This window comes from Apteryx rowi, unplaced genomic scaffold (assembly GCF_003343035.1).
Source record: "Apteryx rowi isolate R43461 unplaced genomic scaffold, aptRow1 scaffold_287, whole genome shotgun sequence".
Taxonomy (NCBI): domain Eukaryota; kingdom Metazoa; phylum Chordata; class Aves; order Apterygiformes; family Apterygidae; genus Apteryx; species Apteryx rowi.
The window spans coordinates 758912-780853 of NW_020449274.1; the positions used below are offsets into that span (position 1 = coordinate 758912).

At 40.0% G+C, this 21942-nt stretch overlaps 1 protein-coding gene across 13 annotated transcripts in view; it reads left to right on the forward strand.

Annotated features, from left to right (window-relative positions):
- The window catches only part of TCF20 (transcription factor 20), a 129918-nt gene extending 108817 nt beyond the window's left edge, over positions 1-21101 (forward strand). For 5 of the 13 annotated variants that reach the window (XM_026069085.1, XM_026069086.1, XM_026069088.1 and 2 more), the window contains exons 3-5: positions 5630-5723; positions 12905-12954; positions 16041-16168. In XM_026069085.1, coding sequence (XP_025924870.1) covers positions 5630-5723; positions 12905-12954; positions 16041-16124 — 228 coding nt within the window. In that variant the 3' untranslated portion in view covers positions 16125-16168. Of the gene's footprint in view, positions 1-624; positions 865-1239; positions 1344-5326; positions 5379-5629; positions 5724-12904; positions 12955-16040; positions 16169-18360; positions 18579-18744; positions 18785-20026 lie in introns of those variants that run through there. The other 8 variants (XR_003254081.1, XM_026069079.1, XM_026069082.1 and 5 more) reach the window with 8 other exon arrangements.
- Positions 21102-21942: the final 841 nt, after the last annotated feature.

Below are 21942 nucleotides of genomic sequence, written 5' to 3' on the forward strand. Positions count from 1 at the left end.
GAACGTGATCATTCTGCATCCCTCAGTACTCTGTTGTTATCTCTAGCCCCAGTCACATAGGCAACTTTTTTCATTAAACTTCTTCAGTATCTTCCCATCAAAGTGAAAATGCTGTTTTCCTCTCCTGCTTCCTAAAAATGTCACCCCACCTCCCTCTGTTTTTGTCTCAATACCTTTCAACAGCAGTCTTCCAAGATCACTTCTTCCTTTCTCCTGTAACACATCTGTAACGGTACTTTTCACTATTGCGTGTGGTAGCAAATGTTTTGCAGTTTCCCTCAGAGCTTGTTGGAGTACGGTGTCTCTTGGTAGCCAGCTTTCCAGGAAAGAGAATGCTCCTGCCTGCTGACTCTGTTGCCTGCCTTTTTGCCTGCATATTAAATCTGAGTGCTCTGCTTAGCCTGCCAACTGTTTAATCAGAAATAGTCAGAAGAAGGTCCTATTTCATAATATTGTAGCTGGACTCTGAAATCCTACAAAAGCAGTTCTTCTCCTAAAAGCTCAGAATTTAAATAGATGAAGAAGAAGGTGTGGAAAAAATGCATCTAACATGTAAATTCAAGGCTTGTACCTGAATAATTAATACTACATATATTTCATTTTTTCCTTACTTTCGTTTTTAAGGAACCTTTAGTTGTTGCTTGCCATTTCATTCCATTTATGTGTTCCCTGATGGTGGTACACAAGAAGGGGAAAACCAAGGAGATACCTAGAAAGCAAAGCAAAGAAAAAGGGAAGAAAAAAGAAAGCAAAGGAAAAAATGGTGCTAGGAAGAAGGGATTTTGGAATGAGGCTTAAGTGTGGAGCACTGGCGAACAAACTGAAAGAAGCAACTGATCAGCAAGAAGAAAAACCTTCTGGATTATAGACAGTAGAAAACATGATCCAGTGGTATCTATTGTGAATGTCCTTGCTGAAACAGCTTTGGTAATTGCTCCACAAGAATAATAGTGGAAAATTCATCTGAAAATGCCTTACATTGCAATGTTAGGCAGAAACAGTTCATTTCTGCTTATAAGCAGCTGTTCCTGCTGTTCCTCAGAATGTGTCAGAAAGGTGTATTAAAAAGGTTCCTGATGGCTAGGTTGTTGGCTCCCAGCTTCCCATCAGTAAAGCTCTTCCACTCAGCAGTTAGTGGGATTTCAGTACGCTCAAAGACATTATCTGTGTCAATGCAGAGCCAAAAGGAAAAGTTAAGGGCTGGATTTTTTGGGGCAACTTGGATCACTTTTTTCACAGGTCTAAGAAGCTGTGCTTGGTTGGGAAGAAGGTGGTGGTCACATAGCTGAGACATGTTTATGTTCCAGCATCTATGTGGTACAAATTTGAGGGAGGAAAAACAGGTAACCACAGTACACACACCTTTTTATTTAGAGCAGTGTTCTGTCTGAAGAGTTTACTCTTGTAGTAATGAAGGAACAAATATTGCAGGAAAAAAAACAAAACTTAAAGCAAAGGAAATACAATTACAGTATGTTTAAATATTTTGAATGAATCAGAGCAGCTCTGCTAATGCTGTGGTAGCTGTCCCCATACTTTCCACACTTCCAGGTTGGGTGTTACTTCATTTTGGTAGACAGAGAATGATAAGCTGTAGTGAGGAAGAAATGGGCTGCTGATAGCATGAAGATGTAGAGGCAGTGTAACTGGCTTTAATACTATTGATAATTTAGTTCAAGGGATGGAGGGTCTCTTCCAAATGACACTTTTCAGTCTCCTCAGCCTATTGTAAGTGAGATATATGTGCTTTGTGGCTAGAAGTGAATTGTGGGGATAGGACCTCTGAATCAGTCTTTGCTCTGTATTTTTTTTTAATTTGAGCCAGGAGATGATTAGATGCCTGGCAATGATTACTACCCGTTGGCACCTCCCATTGGGAGCACACTCCAAGTACCAGCCCCCAGCTCTTTCAGGCAGAGGAGGTTAAGCAGGCTGCTTACTGAGCAAAAGGAATTTCTCTTCCCATGAGAGCTTGAGTGCTGTTTCCCTGGCTAAGAATGCTATAATTCCTTCACAAGTGACAAGCAGGCTGCTACCATCTGCTGGTGAATGGCTGCAGGATGGAGTTTGGGTGACAATTTGCACATGAACCAAAGAGAGTGATTAGTGGCAGTTAAGCACAGTTCACTTATTTCCTGTATGAAATTCCATTATTTTACTTTGGTTTTAGAATGTTTTCTAATTGTAGTATGCATCCCTCATTTTATTTTTGTTCTGAAACATAAATATATAAGGATAAGGGTTCTGGCCTAAGCCACAGAATGTACAAGCAGGAACTGTGCTGCTTTATATCTTTCAAGGCATATCAATGCTGTCTTGCAGAAGAAGATTGAGACAATCTAGGAAATTTTTTATTCACTCTGGTCTATATTTCTAGAATCATCTGGAGATATTTGGGAACCATATGGCATTAGTCTCTTTCAAAGATTAAGTGATAGCCTCGTAAGTTGTTTTAGAACCATATACCTTTGTAGGGTATCTGCTTTATTCAGTCATTGTGGTGTGTCAAGAAGGCAGGACTCAAAAGAGAAGAGTAGTTACTGTGTACGTGGTTCCCCCAGCTTCCCTTGAAAGAAGCAGATGGTTGGGGGTCCCAGGAGGTAGAAGAAATGGGACCATTAGACTGTCAGTGGCTTGTGAAAAGCAGAAGCATCTGCCAGAATGGAGACTTGTTCAGCAGCAGGGGAGCCAGCAGCAGCAGATGATCTCTGCCTTGAGCAGTCAGTGGGATTGTAGTCCACTGGGGGATTGCTGTTGTGGGCATAGCTGCAGGTAACCTTGGTAATAATCTCGTTGGTCAGGCAGGCTGAAAAAGGGAAATGAAGACTTGGTGCTTATGCTTTGGCATCTTAACTGCCCACTTTTGCTCTCTAATCAGTCCTAACTACAACTAATATGAAAATATTCCATACCATTCTCAGCTGAGCACTACAGGCACACTTAAAATTCGTCAAAATGCCTGTTGTGTTTCTACCGCAACAGTTTCAGAACAGCAAGATGAACCACACTAGATGCACTAAAGAATTAGTTCAAAGGCTAAATTAGCATTTGGAAAAGTATCAAAAATTTTGCTTTGAGTTTGCTAGGGTTTTTTTTGTTTGCAGTTTTATTACACCATGCACTCTTTAAAACATGCCTTTTTAGCGTTAGGAATTCGTTTACAAATCTTTTACACAGCTGCAGTTTAATCTCCACTGCTGTAGTTCTTATGCTCCTGTTGACTGCCCTGTACAGGACACCGTGTTCTAGGGAAGAATGACCTCTTGTGTTGCAACAGTGTGATGGTGCTTCAAAGACTAGATAAAATGGGGAGGACAGCATGTCTCTGAGGAACAAAACTGGAATTCATATCTGTGTTCAAAAAGAATAGTCAATTTGGGCTCTGTCTTGTTAGAATAATTAATCTCAGCCAGCCACATCTAGAAGAGAGAATAAAGCACGCGGGGTAAAGAGCTCTGGTTCAGAGCTCCTCAAGCTGCACTTTGTGAATATTTGGCATAGGTGAATCTGGGACTATTGCCAGTACATAATATTCTTCTGGGGTTGATTTCATAGCCAGGAAAAGACATTTTCTATACCTGAAACTTGGTTTTACTCCCATGAAAGAGATAATCACATTACAGTTTGGCTAGAGGTCTGTGCATTTTGGTGTGCATTTAAATATTGTTGTAGATTTTTTACCTTTGGAAGCAAGCATTCATGTTCTGACAGGCAAAAATAAACTGCTTGGGTGTCTCTTTTTAGGCCTCAGGGACACTTTCCTTACATCATAAATACTGCAGTGGTTTGTCATGATACACATTTGCTGCTTAAAAGACATATGACTTGATTTAGTAGGGAATGCTAAAGATCAGGCTCAAGATGCTTTGGCAGAACTGAACAGAGAAGGCAGTATTCAAGACTGATGTTGTGTTTGTCATGAGAACTGACATCTAATAAGCTTTTCTGTTAATTGCATCTGCTTTGATTTGAAGAGGGCCACCTGGTTTATGGCTGGAGCTAATTTTGCTTTCATCCTCGCTCAATCATTTAAATACAAACTACAGGCGTCACTGTCTGCATAGCACAGAATAGTAGGAAGAGCAGTCAGTAACTGTCTTTGTGTCAGATATTCCTAGTATTTTTTTGAAATATTGTAATCAAAATCCTATTTACTATGCAAAGTGAGGAATTTCTGTGACTCTCATCTTTGGCTACATATTCTGCAGACCTCCACTGCCACATATATTTTAAATAGGGACATGAAGAAGTGTCATCTGGCTGATGTGGCCATCTTGGCATATGAACCTGATGTACCATTACTTGCAGGTATGGTAGAAAAACTATGCTTTTGTCCAGTGCCAAGTACAATGCTGGTCCAAGCACATCTGTCCAGTGTGCTGTACGGGTGTAGCTTGCTGTGTTGTTGGAGCACATGCAGTTTGATACTAGTTTTTCCAATAGAAAGAACAATTTATAGATAGTATCATCGTCTCTGTGTGTGCAATCAGTGATCCAAAGGCAACTTCTTCATAGCCTGAATTCAAGGTGGTTTGTAGCAGTTATACAAGGGCTTATTCTGGTGTTGGTCATGCAAAATTGAAATTCCTGGTGTTTCTTAGATATAACTAAAAAGTTATCATAGGTCATCTTTTCTTTTCCTGTCGGTAGTCTTACTGCGCTTTAATTTTTAAATAGTCGTAGGGCCTTAGTGTTCAGTGGATTCTGCCAGTCATATAGCTCATTTTCTTTTTAGAGGGGAAAAACATCAACTTGTGAGAAATCAGCTTTCTTCAAAATCTTAGATTAGTTAATGGAAAACTCTTATCTTTTACATTCAAGAAATAAAGTTCCTGTTTGAATGAGATGTGCTATAGGCCTACTTCCTTAGAGTCATTCAGGATGAAGTAAGTGGGTGAGTGGCTTTCACACTGCTGCATTCACATCTGTCTGATAATATGATTAAATATATCATCGACCAGTTGAGATAATAGGAATAATGTAATGGAAATTGAACATGCTCATCAGATAAGTCCTACTGCTTTGAAAATAAATGTATGAGCATCTTTTTAGCACTGCAGGTGTTTCTTTTGGAGATGAGCCATTTTTTTGATGGTGAGGTATTTTCCCCTGGTGGCATCTCTCCTTGCTCTAGGTAAACCATTTTTGATCTCATGCGAAAAAATGTTCAACTTAGCCTTGATCTTCCTAGAGTACTAGTGATAATGCAAATGATGTGACCGAATTAGTTTTATACTAATGGTGTCTTCTAAATTATTCCCTATCATGCTCATTCACATTTTAAAGCTGTTGTAGATTCATAAAAGCTCTTTTCCTCCAATTTTAGCACTGATGTCATCATCAGGTATTGAAACATGGGCCAGTGGAATGAATTTGAGGTGGGTTTCAAGTTCTGTTTTATGGTTGAGCTTAGCCAGTTAGTAGAGCTGAAAAGTTTGTTGTTTGAAAGAGCTTATGTTGCCTTTATTCAAAAAGCTTCTCTATGTGGTAAAGATGTAAAGATCTAGCCTACCATTGTGAAACTCAAGAAATTTGTGCTGAAACCTGGTTGATAAGTTTCCTGGGAAAATACAGATACTTGGAAGGATTGTTACAGTATTCATTGTCATTTCTTGGGTTTCCCTTTCAGAAATGTTCCCATTGCCAGGAACCGGGAGCCACCTTAGGCTGCTACAACAAAGGCTGCTCCTTCCGATACCATTACCCATGTGCCATCGATGCAGGTAAGAACAAATGACATTCCAGCTGCATTTTATGTTTATTCAGAGCATATGACACTGAATAATTCCAAGGTACTTCACAAGTTTGTTCCCTGTGAGTTTTTAACCTACTCTGCAATGTATAGTAATATAAAGGGTGAAAACCAGCAGCAGATAAAAAGTGTACAATAGTGCTTTGGGGCAAGATGAAACATGTCATGAAAAGAATCTACTTGAAGTGCAGAAAAAAGTTTTGCTGAATGCAACTGCAGCAACTGAAATTTGGCTACAATGTGAAAACTGACCATCTGTTTCTTACGAAAAATAGACACCTGGTTAAAAGGTTGAAAGTAACCTGAAAGACATTTCCTCTTTCAGGAATGCACTCCTATGGATAGGCCTAGTAATGATTTCAAGGCAAAGTATAGAATCATCAGCACCATTCACGGCACAACCTTCCTTCTCCCTCCGCAGGGTCATTTCAAACAGTCTTTGAGTAGCTCCATTTTTTTTATCCCTGAACAAACTAATGGGTTTGGATGGTATGCTCTTATGGGAGTTGCTGCTTTTACTCAGTGATCAGAGGAAGGTATTAGAGTCCTATGAGTGCACTTACCTGTAAGACTGTATTGTCAACCTCATGTGAACACAGGTTATAGAGCAGACGGTGGCTGGTTGCAGGAGAAGCCTTCCTCATAACATTGTTATTAGAAGTCTAGGAATTAAAATAGAGGGAAAGGTTTGGATCGTGCAGATCTCTACAAGTTCTTGCCTTTTGAGACACAAGGGGAAAGTAGAAAGGAGTGCTATTTGAGCTGTGTTATCACAACTGATAAAAATTACTGTGTGTTTTAAATTATTTTCAGCTATGAGCCTGAGTCTGGTGAGTTGGTATTTTGTGAATAAGAGTGAAAGTTTTTCATGGAGGTAGATCCCAGGTCAGAATGAATAATGTCCCACAATTCCAGTCCACTGTAATTCACTTCTCCTATCATGTTTTATACAAAATATAGTCTGATAGCAAGCAGGTAAGGATTCAGGATTGCACCTCTTAACTGGCATATGACTGAAACTTCCTGTTTGTTATCCTGCTTCTTCTACAGCAGCCCACTTGTTTATCCCGCTATTTCACACTGTCTTTCAAATTTTACAATATTTGAAATAGATACTGTCATTTCTGAATGACTACAGTGCACCTCATACTGTGAAATCCCACCCTGGTGGAACACAGCATTTTACTCCAATAGAAATGCTTTTTAATGAAATTAGTACTATGGTGGAATACGGCTAATACCACAGTATAGATGGAGGGTCCTTGATTATATTTTATACAGCATACATAACATACTGCATGTTATTCCCTCTTGGTTCTGAAAGTAGAAGTGTGAAATTTTCTGTGATGTTCATCGCTGTGGTGCCTAAGAGTTTCGTGAACAATAACAAACTTATTTTTCCAGAACATCTGAGAGACAGGATCATCAGTTTTGCTTTCATATTGTGTTAAGTAATGTGTTTCTGGTCCACAACCTGACCTTTTAAGTGTTGTATTAACACACAATAAATTATAGTGCATGTGCCCAATAGGTTGAGGTGCTTAATATGAATGAGTAAAGTAGGTAGCATTTTCCATGTTCTAAATACAGGTATCAGAATTAAGATTTTTCTTCAGAAATTACCTTCCTCATTAACTCCAGATCCTTCTGACTTCCTCAACAAATGGGGATAGGATCCTCCAGATGACAAATTTACTGAACAATTCTGACTGATTCCCAAGAGCAGTTCCATGTCATGCACTGAAGAGGCAGTGTCCTGTGGAAAAAACAGTGTATGATCATATTATTAAAGCCATGTTGAAAAATATGTAGAAGTGAGCTAAATTAAATTGGCATTTCCTAACATTTGACTTGACATTGCAACCTTTGGGTTTTTTTCTAGCATAGCTTTTTGTGTGCAAGTTCCAAGGCTATGCTTACTACATTTTGTTTTATTTCAAATTCTGTCACAAGACATCACGTTGTCATGTGGCCGTGTGTCAGAGTGCACCGTTCTAAGCTAAAGTCTCCCTTTGAGGTAACATGGTGGCAGTAATAAATTGCAGGCCAGCGTGTGGGCTGGAGCTGCTTGGAGAGGGGATACTTGCTTGCGAGTTTCACAGACAGATTTAATTAATAGGAGAGGAATGGTAAAACTCGTGAATCTTTCATTTCACTCCAGGCAGAGTATGATCTAGTGAGTACAAAGACTTCTCTCTATTTCTTTATACTTTTTCCCTTCTGTTTCTTCCTCTTCAGTCTGTTCTTGTCCTATCTCTTCTCCATTCTGGCTGTTCATCTAGTTGGTCTCAGGTTCCTTTTCTCAGGTTTCTTATTCCAGTTTCATTGTAAGAGCCAGTTCTCCCTACTCCTTTCTAACCTTTCCTTTGCCCTGTTTTCTAGCTATCGTTCTTGCCTCCTTCTCTTTGCTCATACATCACCCTCTTTCTTGCTCCTAGTGCCAGTTTTCCTCTCTGAGCTTCTTAATCCAATTTAGTTCTCCTAACCCAGGTCCTTGTCACACTTAGCCCTGCTAGTCCCAGTTTGCCTTTGTATATTGCCCTTGGGCTAATCTGTCTCACTCTCCTGTGCCTTATCCCACTAGTTCTTAGTCTCCAGTCTTCTGGCAGAGTCAGCCCTGATTCAGTCTTAGCCTTCTTATGCTGGCTGTCTCCCAGTACAGCCGCTCCCATTTACTTCCCTCAGTCTTGGCATCAGTCTCCCATCTTATTCTGCAGCACTGTGTGTATCTGATCCTACTCATCCTTATTTTCCTGCTCCTAACTTCCACTAGCTGTAGTCTCCATCCTTCTAGCCTCAGCTCTTTCTCCAGTCCCAGATTCTCTTTCTCAGTGATCTTCTGGTCTGCCTTCTGGACCAAAACATTTTGCTGTTTTGAAATGGTCACCTTCTTTATTCAGGCTGCCTGAGCCTTAAAAGTGTCCCCTCATAACTTCCCTGCTTTTGGTTCTGGTGCCTGACTCTGAGACCAGAGGTTCATTTACAGGAAAGAATTGCTAACCCCCAAGCAAAAGCATACTTGGTGGAATCTTCAAAGAATCTAGGTAATAAAATATAAGAAACTTCTCCTGAGGATGTGCAAATTAAGATGCCCTTATCTCCTTGCAAAGGGTTACATTTTGCTTTTGCATTCAGTTGGCAAGGGTATGCCATAGCTAGAATTCAGATTCCTGCTGCAAATCAAGGAATGGTAGAGTTTTTCAGAGAAAATTTGCCAGGATGTTTAACATGGGCAAAATAACTTTTTCCAAGAAAGAGTCTTAAGGAAATAGTTAGACCGCTTTAGCTGAAGTTTTCAACCAAAACAAATAAAAGAGCTCAGCTTGAAATAGATTCTCAGCATTCAAAATTTCAGCCTGGTATCCTGACAGTGAAAGACCTTGTTTGCAATTGTTTTTATCTGTGGGAATAATCAAGCTGTCTTAATCTGTAACTCCTCTTACAATAAATCTATATAAAAGAAATATGCTAGATGGAATAGGATTTCGTTTTCAGTTATGCCCAAGTAGAAAACATAAGCTTCCTTGAGAAGCAAATCAGCGTTCTCTCTTCTTTCTTCAGCCTGCTATCTGCCTATAAACCCTTTTTATTGGTTATGCAGTGCTGCTGTCATATTTCTCAAATTTCTTGAACTCTGTAGTAGTTTCATTTGAAGTCATCTGTCCTGTGATGAAGGATGGTGCTACCTTGCTTTATTGCGGAATCTGGGACTGATTCCTTCTGAGTCCTCAAAAGTTTGTGCTGACATTTACAAGGGTGCTCAGACTTCCGGAGGATGTATGACTCTTTGTATCTTAAAAATCAGAAAATACTTCTTGGAGTGGTCAATCATAAACGCTTAGCATTTAACAGAGTTACTGTAGTATCCCTGGAAGTGGCCTTGGCTTAGCTGAGGTAAGTATCCGTGTCTGTATTCCTAGGCAGTTGCATTGTGAACTAAAATGTTTTGTTACCTTAGCATTGCTGTGGATTACAAGTTGGGACCCTTTTCGTTACTGTGCCTCATTTGAAAGGCTGTAAATCCTTGGTAAAGGACTGGAGGGTGCAATATCTCAAAATTACTTCAGTTACTTGCAGTTATGTCATTATATTGTTTCTTAGGGACAGGTTTGACTTATATCTAATGGAAATAGTTAGATTTAAAACTGTTTTCATGGTAAATTCTTCTTTTTCTTTTTTGGAATATAGAGGTCCCGAATAGTTTGGTTCCGTACATAATAAAACTAAGAAACGAGAACAGGGAAAAAAAAAAAAGTTAATTTGCATTGAGATTTTGGAAGACTATAGGACTTCTTTTTGCCTGTTGTTTACCACATGGTCCTGATAGCTCTCCACAGCTCCATGTTTTGAAGGCTGGCCCTGCAGTGCGTTTTGTGCTCTGCGCTTCCACGCTGCTGGTCGCCTTCCAGTCCCAGAGCTGGTGAGGAGCCAAGTTCGGCACCAGTGTTGCTAATTGGCTGTTATGTAAGGCACATGGCTTCATAAGCTTCTAGTTGGTACATATGGACACTTTTACATATCCTAATTCAGTCTTCCTTTTAATCTCCTTTCACACAAAGTAATCTTTGTCAGAATAGGGTATACTTCTGTGCAAGAGAACTGAACTCCTGTTAGCCATTTGCATAAAAATCAAAACTGCTAGTGCCACTTAAATAATTTTTATATGGAAATGACTGCGGTTAACATTGTCTGTGTTTGGCTTTCATCTGTCCAAATTTATAAAGAGCCTCTGATGTCTCAAGATAACTTAGTCCTAGGGACATCTCCATGGAAACAAGATCTTTGTTTTCTGAGATTTTTGTATCTACTCCTTCTGCCTTTTCCTCCCCACTTGGAGTCAGATCCTGATTGTTACAGCACAGTTGTCCCCACAGCATCCATTGTAGGAAGTATCACAAACAAAAGATTTTTGACTGAAAATTAGGAAAAAAATATCAGCAAAATACAATGAATTTTAGAGAACTGAAATCTGTGTCTCCACAAGTATTGTTGAAGATGGGTAACAAGCAGAACACAGAATGAGACGAAGTGTGAAGCTTATGGAAGAATAACTGCTTCCGTTAAAAATGTTTTAGGTTTTCCCTGACTACTTTATGGAGAAAAATCTGTACAAACAAGGATGAGTCTCTATTCTTTTTCCCCTTCTGCCACACTGAACTGATAGTAGCTGTGTGTCTGATGACTTTGGAGTGAATTTTAATCTGTGATATAAAGTATTTGGAATTGCTGGCTGAAATCCAATGCAACTCGGTAATGATGAACAATTTTTGCCTTCTTATTGGTATTCAGCTGATTCTGTACAGTGAGCTGATATTTCCATATCTCAGTCAGATAGTAGTCTCTCAAATCTTAAAAGAAACAAAAAGAAGTTAGCATTAATTGGATCTGCTATTGGTATTTGCAGCAAAAATCCAAAACTTAATAAGAAATTGAGCTCCATACCCAGATCAAGCATGAGGTACAAGGTATCTGAGAGTTTTTCCTGGTGCTTGTATGATCTCCCTTTCTGAGGGACCAGATAGAGAATTCATTCATCACCAATGTTGAATTTCTAAGAAAGAAAAAAATCATCTTATTCTAACATACTGTGTATATTTTTGACTATTGCTGTATTGTACAGTGATAATTCATGACGTGGTCTAAATATAGAATTCCTGCCTTTGTAATGAGGCAATATTTTGTTTATTTTATGTCTTTTGCTAATGCTGCATTTGAAATTGTTATCCATGGCAGGATTAAGGGTTTTTCTTCTCTTTGCTAAAATCTCTCAAGTAACTTAGCCTATTGCATGCTGTTTCCCTTTGATTCAGGCCAGAGGCATTGATGTTGAAACATAAGCATTTCATAGCAGAGGGATGCTCTGCCAAAGCTTGGGTGTCTAGAAAGCTTTTCCCTCAAGCTTTAGTTGCAGTCTCCTGCTGTCTGCTAAACTCTTCCAGCAGATTGAAACAGCAGGTAGCGCTGGTTATGCTACATACTTAAGAGTGTTTTAAATTAGCACATTTTATTTACCATTTTGCTTCTTTACTTGCCAGCTATTTGGGTAGGTTGAAGAAGAGAGGGGGTCGTAAACACCTTGTTGAATTCTCACTGTGCTGGTAGTACTCAAGTTGTGTTGCTGGGTCAGTCTGTCTGTGTTACACGGGGTGTTTGGGAAGAACCGTGTCAGAAGCTGGGGCAAGTGCAGAGGTGAGCCTGCGGTTAAGGGTGCCTAGCGAATGCCGCTGAATACTCTTGGGAGAGTGGTACTACTTTTTGACTTACTGTGAAGGTGAAATACAGGATATCTGGAAACCATGATGGGGAAAGCAGAGAGTTGGCAATGCTCCTTGTGTGGACACAGCGCTTATGTTCAGGAGCTGCTGGCTTGGCATCTCTTCGAGGAGTAGTCTGAGGGGGAGGGTAGAAGGGCAGTAACATATTCACTGGCACTAAAGAAATGCTCTTCAAACTACAGCATTGTGAATCTCATTCCTAATGCTTCTACATAGGTGCCCCAGTTTCCATAATAGGTTTAAGTCATTAATAAAACTATTTCTTAGATCATAGAAGCTTCACAATGTACAAATCATGGAAGCAGATCCAAGAGCAGCGTGAGTGACCTGACTACCAGACATAGTGTCAAAGTGTAAACTGATCACCAGGATTTGGGATTACAAATAAACTGTCATATACACCCATACCTAGAGACACACACCACTTCTCCCCCTGATGCTGGCAGGGCCTTGGGGTAAGAATGAAAGGCAATGGTTTTCCTATGAAGTATAAAGCAGGGATCATCTGTTGAGATTGGATGGATGTATCTGGATGTCCTTGTGCTGTAGCAACAAAGGCTGGAATTGCTGAAGGGAACTGGGGTGCAGGATTCAGAGGCTTGCTCTTGTGATTCTTACTCTGTAAAGAGCATTGGGGAGACTGGGGATGTTTGGACTTGACTTGGTAATCCAGGCAACATTGTCACTTGGGGTGCTTGGTGATTTTATTTGCTAAAACTTTGAGGGTGGGAGGGATGAATTTGCTAATAAGATAGTATTCCTGTAAGAGATCTTTGAAAAATACATGCCTGAGAGGCAAGATTAATACATGTGATGTATTATTCAAGGTGGTTTTTTTATTAAAAAAGTAATAAATTGCTGTCTTCTCTTCCTCTAGATTGTTTACTAAATGAAGAGAATTTCTCAGTGAGGTGCCCCAAGCACAAGGTAAGAATTCTCTTCTGCATTAGGCCTGATTATTGCTGCCCTCTTCTGGGGTCTAAATTTGTTCTAATAATTTTACACGTGGATAACATCTGTAGTCAGAGATGCTTTTAGATGATTTCTTCTGTGATGTATTCTTGTGGTGCATTCTGGGGGCAAAGATCTACTTAAGAATATAGAGAACTTAAGATGATAAATGAAGCTTTTGCTATATCTGTTTAGTTGTTCTTTAGATCCTTGATGACTTTCAAAAAAACCCAGCTTCATTTCCTGTCTTTTGTGATAGAATCAGTACCCTGCTCCCTGCTTCTGTTTAAGTGTTACATTGAAGGTCTGGTGATTTTTTTTTTCTCTTGGGATTACTGAGGATGCAAGAAGGAAGGAAATGGCTCGTGGAAACGTTTCACCAGTTTTTGGAAAGAAGAACCTGTCAAAAACTGAAACACCTTGTCCTAGTTTAGTAGTAGTAATTAGACTGAGTCCTACTGCTCAGCCTACAATTTGTCTATTTAGCTGTTCTGTAGATCTTCGACGACTCTTCAGAAAACCTGTTGTCATTTCCTGTCTTCAGTGATAGACTTAGTGTGCTGCTTCTGCTAGTGTTCGGTCATCCTTAACAACTGAATGTCTTTAGAGCCTGCAAATACAGCGATGCTAAGAGCTGAACTGCCTCTGCTCCATCCGTATGGAAAGAGGAGATAAGGCAGACAGTGCATACTGTTCTGTACATAAGTGATGTGATACAGGGCTGAGAGTGTCTCCCCCAGTGCATAAGGGGAGGGTGCAACTCTGGGGAAGCTGTGGAGACCAGTCCACCCTGGGAGTTTTAAATACTCAGAAGTATCCAGAAAAATGGCTATTCTTGTGGCTAGTTGAATACAACATAAATTGTGCAAGAGTGTGGATGGCACATGTTGAAAAGATGATAATCAGGAAGAATTCTGTTGCTCTCTAGCAGGATTAGTCTCCATTTAGTCCTTGTCTGCAGATCTCTTCTCTGCTTAGAATTAGAGTGACATCTGGTGGTCTTCTGTCTTTACAGATCATATTTAATCTGTCTTTTGTAAACATACAAGTATTAGTCTCACATTCCTTTCTAGATGTTCTACCACAGTGTGATGTATTTATACATACATGTTTAAGGTAAAGGGGTGATACTTTTTTCATGTTGGATATTCTTGTTCTGCTTACACTGGAAAATTCTGGGGACATTCAGCGCATGATTCAGAACTGGCCTACTTTTCGTCATATAAAAGAAAGTAACCTATTCTGTACGGTTGTGGAGATAATGTTGAAAATGTACAGCAAGCTTAAATTGATGCATTAATGCTACATGAACCTGCAGATCTCACCAAACAATAATGGAAGGAATGAGCTCTCTTTACAGTGGAATACAACTACAGAAGTGCCATCCTCTACCCAACTTTGGTTACTTGCCTAAAGAGAATAGGAAGACTATATCTATGAGGGCTGTTTTATTTTAGTTGCCCACTGCCAAGAGGTGTCATGGGGAAACATGGTTTTAAAGCTTTTCATAGCTGGCTTGGGTCACTGCTGCTGTATATTTCTACTTGCAGTGATCATGCCCAAACTGTGAAAGGAAACACAACCATTTTATGACAAGAATCCATCCTACTGTAGAAGATACTTAAACAGGCACATTGATTTCCAAAGTAATCCTTAGGGGAGTGAGGGAAAGAGTGCCAATTGATTTGATAAAGGTACATCATGAGGCAATAGAAGTTGTGAATTTTATTCAAAACTAAGCACAGATCATTTCCTTTTTCTGCGTTGCAGGAAAAATAGAAATGCAACATTAGCAGCCTTTCTTTGACACTGAAGTTTGTTGCCTTTTGCTTAGTAAAGACATGAATCATTTTTTTGAAGTCAAGCAGGGCTTTCTTCGCTTGCCTGTGACTCTGCCCTTGCTCCGTGGTTCGCTGATCATTACTGGTTTGTTCCAAATTCTTCTTCAGGGCAGAATATAACATCACCTTGCTCTTTCCATTGTAGTAATTTGAAAGGGAAGTTCCAGCTAGTTGCAAGGCTGGAATAGAAGGGTTGCAAACCACCACTCTAGAATGACTGAAGAACAAATTACATCAAGATTTTTGCAAGAGATGAATGTGAGCAATTGAGAGGAAAAGAAACTTTAGATTAGACTGTTTAAAACTCTCCTTTTAGGTAACATCCATTTAACATTAGTAGCTAAGTAGTAGCTGCATGATATCTGACTCTTCAGTTCTTCAGTTAATGGGTGGAAGAGCTAACTTCATAAATCCACTGACACTTAGTAAGTCCCCCAGTACAGTGCCTCTTACCCTTTTTTAGCCTATGCCTCATATCAGTAAATATCATCATAATAAGGAGCTCCTGGAGAACAAAGGGGCTTCTTGCCTCATTAACTGTGCTTAACTCTTCAGGCATAAGTAAACTAAGTCCAGAGGGACTGGACCTGCCTTGCACTCTTCTCCCCAGTGAGCTTTCCCATTTCCTTCTGTCAGCACTGATGCTCCAACTATCCATGTCCTGAATATGTTACTTTTGCAGAAAAGCAGCTTTTATCATGGGAAAATGCTGTCTGAAAACTAATAATCTTTTGAAATGGCTGGTTTCTACTCCCTGATCCAACTACTTGTGTGTCTGCATCACTGCAAGTACTGTTGCAACAGAATGGATGAAGATGCAGAGGCACAGGAAGGAGTGTGTATATGTAGTGGGGAGTATGTATATGGGATGGGAAACCTCACCTTTTGGTGGCACTGGAGTCTTAGATTGTCTTAAGCCATCTGTAGGTCAGTTTTAAGTGATGTTTCTAAGAGTTTGTGCCAAAGTTTTTGTGATAAATTCTGTGTTTCTTGTAATTAACCGGGCCTCCATATCCCAAACTCTTTACTTTTGCAAAATCACCTACTTTTGTCACAGGGAAAACTCTGTCTGAAAATCTGTGTCTGGTTCTAATACTGACTTTTCTTTCTCTCTCTCTCTCTCTCTCTCTCACTTTGTGTGTGCTTCTCTTTCCCTACCCCTGTCTTCCTATTCTCCCTCATTTTCTTTTCCCTCTTCCTTTTGGCTTGCTGGTTTGTCAGCCCCTCCTTCCTTGCTCTCTTCCCTCCTTGCAGAACAAGATGGTGAAAGGCAGCCTCAGCACAGAGCAGTCGGAGCGGGGGTGAGGGGGGAAGTGTAATCCTGGGAATGGAAATATAAGCAAGCACAGGTGAGTTGGGGAGAGTTTCCAGTTTCCACCTGCCTTCTCCTATGGCTTCTTACCTCCAGTGCCCTTCCCTGCTTCTCTGAGAGAACAAGGTGCTTTTGTGTACCTGTAGAAAAATTGTAATTACTTAAAACTTTTCTTTTTCCCTGCTACCAATCTGTTCAGGCTAGTGATTTCAGTTTTGTATTTCTGCAGTGGTACCTTCTGTTTAGTGGTGAGGGGCAAAGCTTGTTAGCTGTTACAACTGCCTGATAACTCATTATACCAGTGTGCCAGAAATCTCCTGAGGTTGCCTCAGCATATAGAGGGAGAAATAAATTAACCTTATTGGGAGCACATGACATTCCTTTCAGACGAGCATTTTGCTCTGCTTTGCAGACAGATGTGGGTGAGAGAAGATGGAAGGTGAGAGAAGTGGCCACAAATTCACAGATTTGTAGTGTTTACTCTAGTTCATTGCCTCCCCTCTCCCTGGATGTAAGGTAGGCTGTAGCTGGCCGAATGCTTCAGTCAGCTTAAGTCAGCGGGGCTGTGGAAAGCAGCAGCTCTGCTCTCATGCTCCAGTTCCCCAGCTGCTCATTTCCTCTCTCCTGCTGCATCGTTCCTTGTCTAGCCCAAGCATTCATACAGCCATGTGGTGAGCTTGGTCTGGAATTTGATTTATCTGAAACTATTTTTTGCCATGTTAGCATGTTAGGTCATTTTCCTTAATCTGATTCACTGCGTGGCTGGGCAAAAGCCCTGACACAAGGAGGGAGTAGCACAGAGGTGAGAATTAGCACCAAGGAGTGGGATGAGAATGGGATTTTCTAGTGCTTGATTTCCCCCAAGTGCATTGCCATTTGATGGCAACAGGGAGGTCTAAATAAAGTATTTGGTTTCAGATTAGTTCCTGTCAGCATCTTTTTCCGTAAACTGCTGCCCAAGTAAATATCTTGACTTATTTCACTGTTCAGTTGCATTTCTTATTCAACCTAGTTGCCTGTCTTTTTCCTGTGATCATGCAAGTGAAGTTGCTTTATCATGTGTGCTGTGTGAACTAATTATAACAATCGCCTTTCCTCCCCACATTTCTGTGCTTCCCAAGCACTTCCCTTACCTTAAAATCTTTCTTACTTCTCCAACTGAGTAACTGTGAAGTGATTTTAGTGGTATTTTCTATGAAGGGCGAGAGATTTACCAAAGAATTCTCTGGTTTTTAGTGCCATAGGAGAAGACATCTAGTGTTTGGTATAAATGCTTTGTAGAGAGACTGCTGACTTGGTTTAGCTCTGCTGTGTTCTGTGATTTTTTTTTTTTGGTCATTTTAACAGCATTCTTTATTGTTTTTAGAGTGTTATTAAAAAGTTGCCATGCAAGTAATATTAAACTTCAAAGTTCATTATTTGAGTAATTTTTTGCTTCCTTGATAAAGGTCACTGGGATTCTTTCATTTAAGCTTTTCCCTTTTCCTTAAAGTGTAAATGGTCACATAACTCATAATGTTAAAACAGGATGATAGTCTCATAGATAGTGTCTGTTATAACTGTTTTATACTACAGAATATGAAGAATCTTTTTCAGTGATGATTTTTTGGGGCATTTCTTTAAGGAGCTTTTTTAAACGTTAGTATGTCCCAGAGACTTTCTTGCAACTTTGTTTCCTGCATTATTTTCCAGCACTAACTTCTTTTTTAAGAGTGTAGTACATCATAAGAATGTATTGGTTTAAGACCCTGCAAGCTCTGGAATCTCAGCACTATGTTTACTCTGTGCTCTAGGCATCTCTTTAAGGCATCATTTCTTTTCAGCTGCACTTTTGCCTAAAGTAGTTCTTATTTAATGTCCTATTTAGCCCTCCCCCTTTTGAGGCTGACAGTGTCTTAAAGGTCAAGTTCTTCAACCTGACCTTGCATCCCAAAATAAAACCCGTGAAAATCCAAAAGATCCAGTTCTTAAAAGGAAGTTTGCTGCAGTACTGTGGTAAGTGAAGAAGTTTAGAGGAATTCTGTAGCAGTCCTGGTAGTACAGCAGCTGTCCTTCTGCCGGTCTTAGGGTAAAGATAGAATGTGCAGTTGGCTGTTAGATTATTGGGCAGTTTTAGCCTTGGTTCACCCCATAGGTCCAATAAGTTAAGAAAAATCCTGCATGCTGGATAATATCCAAGCAAGTCAGTGTATTGTGTCTCTGTTTGTTGCTTCTCTCTCCCTGAACCAGTTGTCTCTAGAACTTTTGGATCAAATCCAGATCTGGAGAGCGACTGTGAGAGAGAGTCTGGTGCTCTGGATCTTGTCCAGGAATAGGGAAGGACTGTCTGTGTGGTGAGCCTGTTTCCTCCCTGAGCCAGTGCCTAATGCTCTGGATGGACTCCAAGCATGGGCAAGCTGCAGTTGTACAGGAGCCAGAGGCAGCAACATGGCCTTGACACTCCTTCGGTGAGGGCTCACAGTTGCACAGTAATGAATACCACAAAGGTCAGCTGCCTGAACTGTCTAGGAACCTCCTTCCTTTCCTCTTTAACTATATCTCCATGGCCTACCTTTTTTTTAATATATATAAATATATATATACAAACTTGCCTCACTCTTTCTTTCCTCTTAGCCGGGCATCCCTGTACGAGGGGAATCTTTGCAGCCAAGAGGTAGGCTTGCTGGGATGTTATCTAATTGGTGTGCTAATGATCAGAACAGTGTTGGCTTCTGTATCCCACTTAGGGATCCTGGAGTTGTAATTGCCAGCTATGAACATGGATGTTGTGTGTGCTTGGAAGCGCACCTCTAATGTTTTTAACTGTTTTCCATACGTGTCACATATGTGGTGAGCTTTTTCCTTTGCACAAACTCGCTAACTGATGGGACAGGATTTATCTAAGTTACACCAAAGGGTTAATCATACTAAAGAAATAAATTGGTTCTGGGCCTCACGTAGGTTGTGGGAGAAGGGAAGAAAGGAACATATTATTTCAAGCTTTGCTTTCTTGGCTGCACAGCTTAAGGATGAGTGTGGTGGCTTTAGAAAAATGAAGTTTTAACTTTGTCTGCAGTTTCTCTTTTGAGCTAGGCCCCCATGAACTTAGATGAACTCCTGGAGTTAATTTTTTCTCCTCAGAGAATTTCTAGACATGGAGAAAGAGAACACCAAGCACTTGGACTTTCCAAAGCTTGTCTTGAAAGACATCACAAATTTAGTCCCTCCGTTAACTGTTGCCACCACAATGAGGCAATTAGAACAAAAAAGCAACAAAAATACATATTAGTTAAACTGTAATTATTTTAACTATAGCTTTATCTTTAGCTTTGTGAAATCTAGTCGTTTCAGGAACTTGGTTCCTGCAGCTGGAGTCTGATAATTTTGATATCAGTTCCATTATCTGCTACCCATTCACTGAAAATTATTATCTGATGGCTGTTTGGTGACCTGTATGAAATTATTTGGGTCCAGCCTCCAAGGGGCAGTGTTGTACTGCAGAAGTTGTCATCGCAGTTGAACTTGCTTGGACCCTTGGTTTTCAGTTTTAATGGTCATGATAAGGACTGGACGTACGCATATGGCAAATGAGCTCCCTTCTCACTGCTGGCAATAGCTGTTCTGCAAGAACATTAGGCCGTTGTGCTGGTGCAGAGAGCTCTGTCATTCTGGACCTCCTCTGTAACTGGGCTTGTTTCATTCTCTGGTGGTTGTCAAACCAATCCTTTTCACCACGCTGATTTGCTTTTAAGTACTATTCACTGTTGTGCTTCCATACATTTTTAGTCCACAAAACTTAAGAGCTCTTGGTGTTACTGCTGTGGTGTTGAGTAAGTTTCTCTGAAATTTGAGGGGGGTGTTGGTAGACTGAGGAAACGAAGCAGTCCTATATTATTGTTTTCACTTTGTTTTTCAGGTTAGGCTGTTGAGATAAAAAGCGGTGGACATTCGTGACTGAATGGAATCTCTCCCACTGTGCAGCCATGCCCCCTCTCGACGTGCCTGCCAATGCCAGCACTTCCTTCATAAATTCTTACATCACACTCAAGACTGATGACATCACAGAATCTGACCAAGGAGTCTGAACCAGCTGTTTCCATGGACACAATCTCCATAGTGACAGTGGGAAGGGGAGGGGGAAAAAGAGGAAACAGGTGGGGGGAATTAAAGAGGGAGGGATAAATATATATATATATATAAAGATCTATTTTTTAGTCTTGAAAGACTTTGTTTTAAATGAAAGGTGCGCTATCCCTTTTGATGCTTTTGATTAAAGATGACAAAACCCCAGATAAATTAAAAAATCTGTAGCTAAAGTAAATATTAAATCCAAAATCAAAGGAAGGCTCTTGGAGCCTCACATTTTGTTGGAAGGAGCAGTGGAACTAGGAGTATTCCACACTGGATTTGTCTCCCTTCCTCTTGCTTGCTTTCTGACCACATTCAAGGAAGTTCAATTTTAAAAGGAAAACAAAATCACATAAGTTGTTTGTCAGGTAGGAGGAAGGCATGGATGGTTGCAGGTGATGGGCTGTTTGTACTTGTGTATGTGGGAGAGGGAGATTATCATTTTTGAGAAGCACTATTTATTAATAGTGGAAGCTTGAAAACCATCTAAAGACTTCTAGATCATGTTACTCATGAAATGAAAGGTACCTGCTGCTTGCTAAATCACACACACAAATGTACGCCTTCTGCCTGTGGGAACATCTGTTCCACGTCAGGGGGAAAAGAGTTTCTGCCCTTTGTTGTAACAACGTACGCCCCCAAAACGTTCCAAGAAGTTGCCTTCAGTTTTGAAGGTGGGTGAGAGGAGGACACTGTTTTTTACCTGCCAGATTGGGGGACGGAAAAGGTCTGAATGTTGGTAGAATCAATGTGTTCAAACTGTTTGGGAAAATCCAGTTAGCCCGTCTTTGTTTTCTGTTTTACTTTTCCAAAGGAAGGAAGAGGGAATGTCAGCTTAACAGGCTACACTATATATATATATTTTTTTTTTGTAGATTGTGTAATTTTTAAACATTTGGGTTTAAGGAACAACAAAAAATTCAAAATTTTTTTCTTGTTAAGGCCTTAAGAAAGGGGTTAGTGCATCTTTCAAGGGTCACTCTGCCATGGGAATAAAATAGCTGTTTCACAAACAGTTTTATATAAAAAAAAGCTTAAAAAAACCAAAAAAACTAATAAACTTCATTTTAACCTTGTCTCCTTTTGTTTTGTGCGAACTTGATTTGTTTAAAAGGACAGAGAGACACTATTATCTGCTGCTTTTTGGTTTGTTTGCCTTCATCAGTTCTGCCTTCAGTGATGACCTTCTGAACTGGCCCAGCAAGAGGAAGACCACGAAAGCTTTTATTTATAAAAGCTTAGGATTTGTATGATGTTCAGGATAAAGAGCCAATGACTGGATGAATTTTCTTTTCATGTGAAGTGGTGGCATTTCACCGGTTCACTGACTTCTTTCACTATAGGATGGTAGCATATCCTGGTAACATCAAACAGTGTGATGTTTACTAGGAAGTCACTGTAGATAGGGTTCTAACCAGCATGACTTGGATAAAAAATGGAATTGATATTGTGGGGAGGGAAGACCTATTTTAAAAGGTTACGTACTGGATGCTTGCTCAACTACTCTCATTTTGGAGTATTCAGCACATAAAATATAAAATCTATGAGAGCTCATATTAAGATATCTATTTTAACTCTATTTTTAAAGATCAATTTAAAGGTTTGGGAGATAATTTGGCAGTTATTTATTTCTAGAAGTTGCTACTCTCACTGAAAAGTATTTGGAGAGAAAGGGCAGTCTTCTGCTTACTCCTTTCCCAGTAG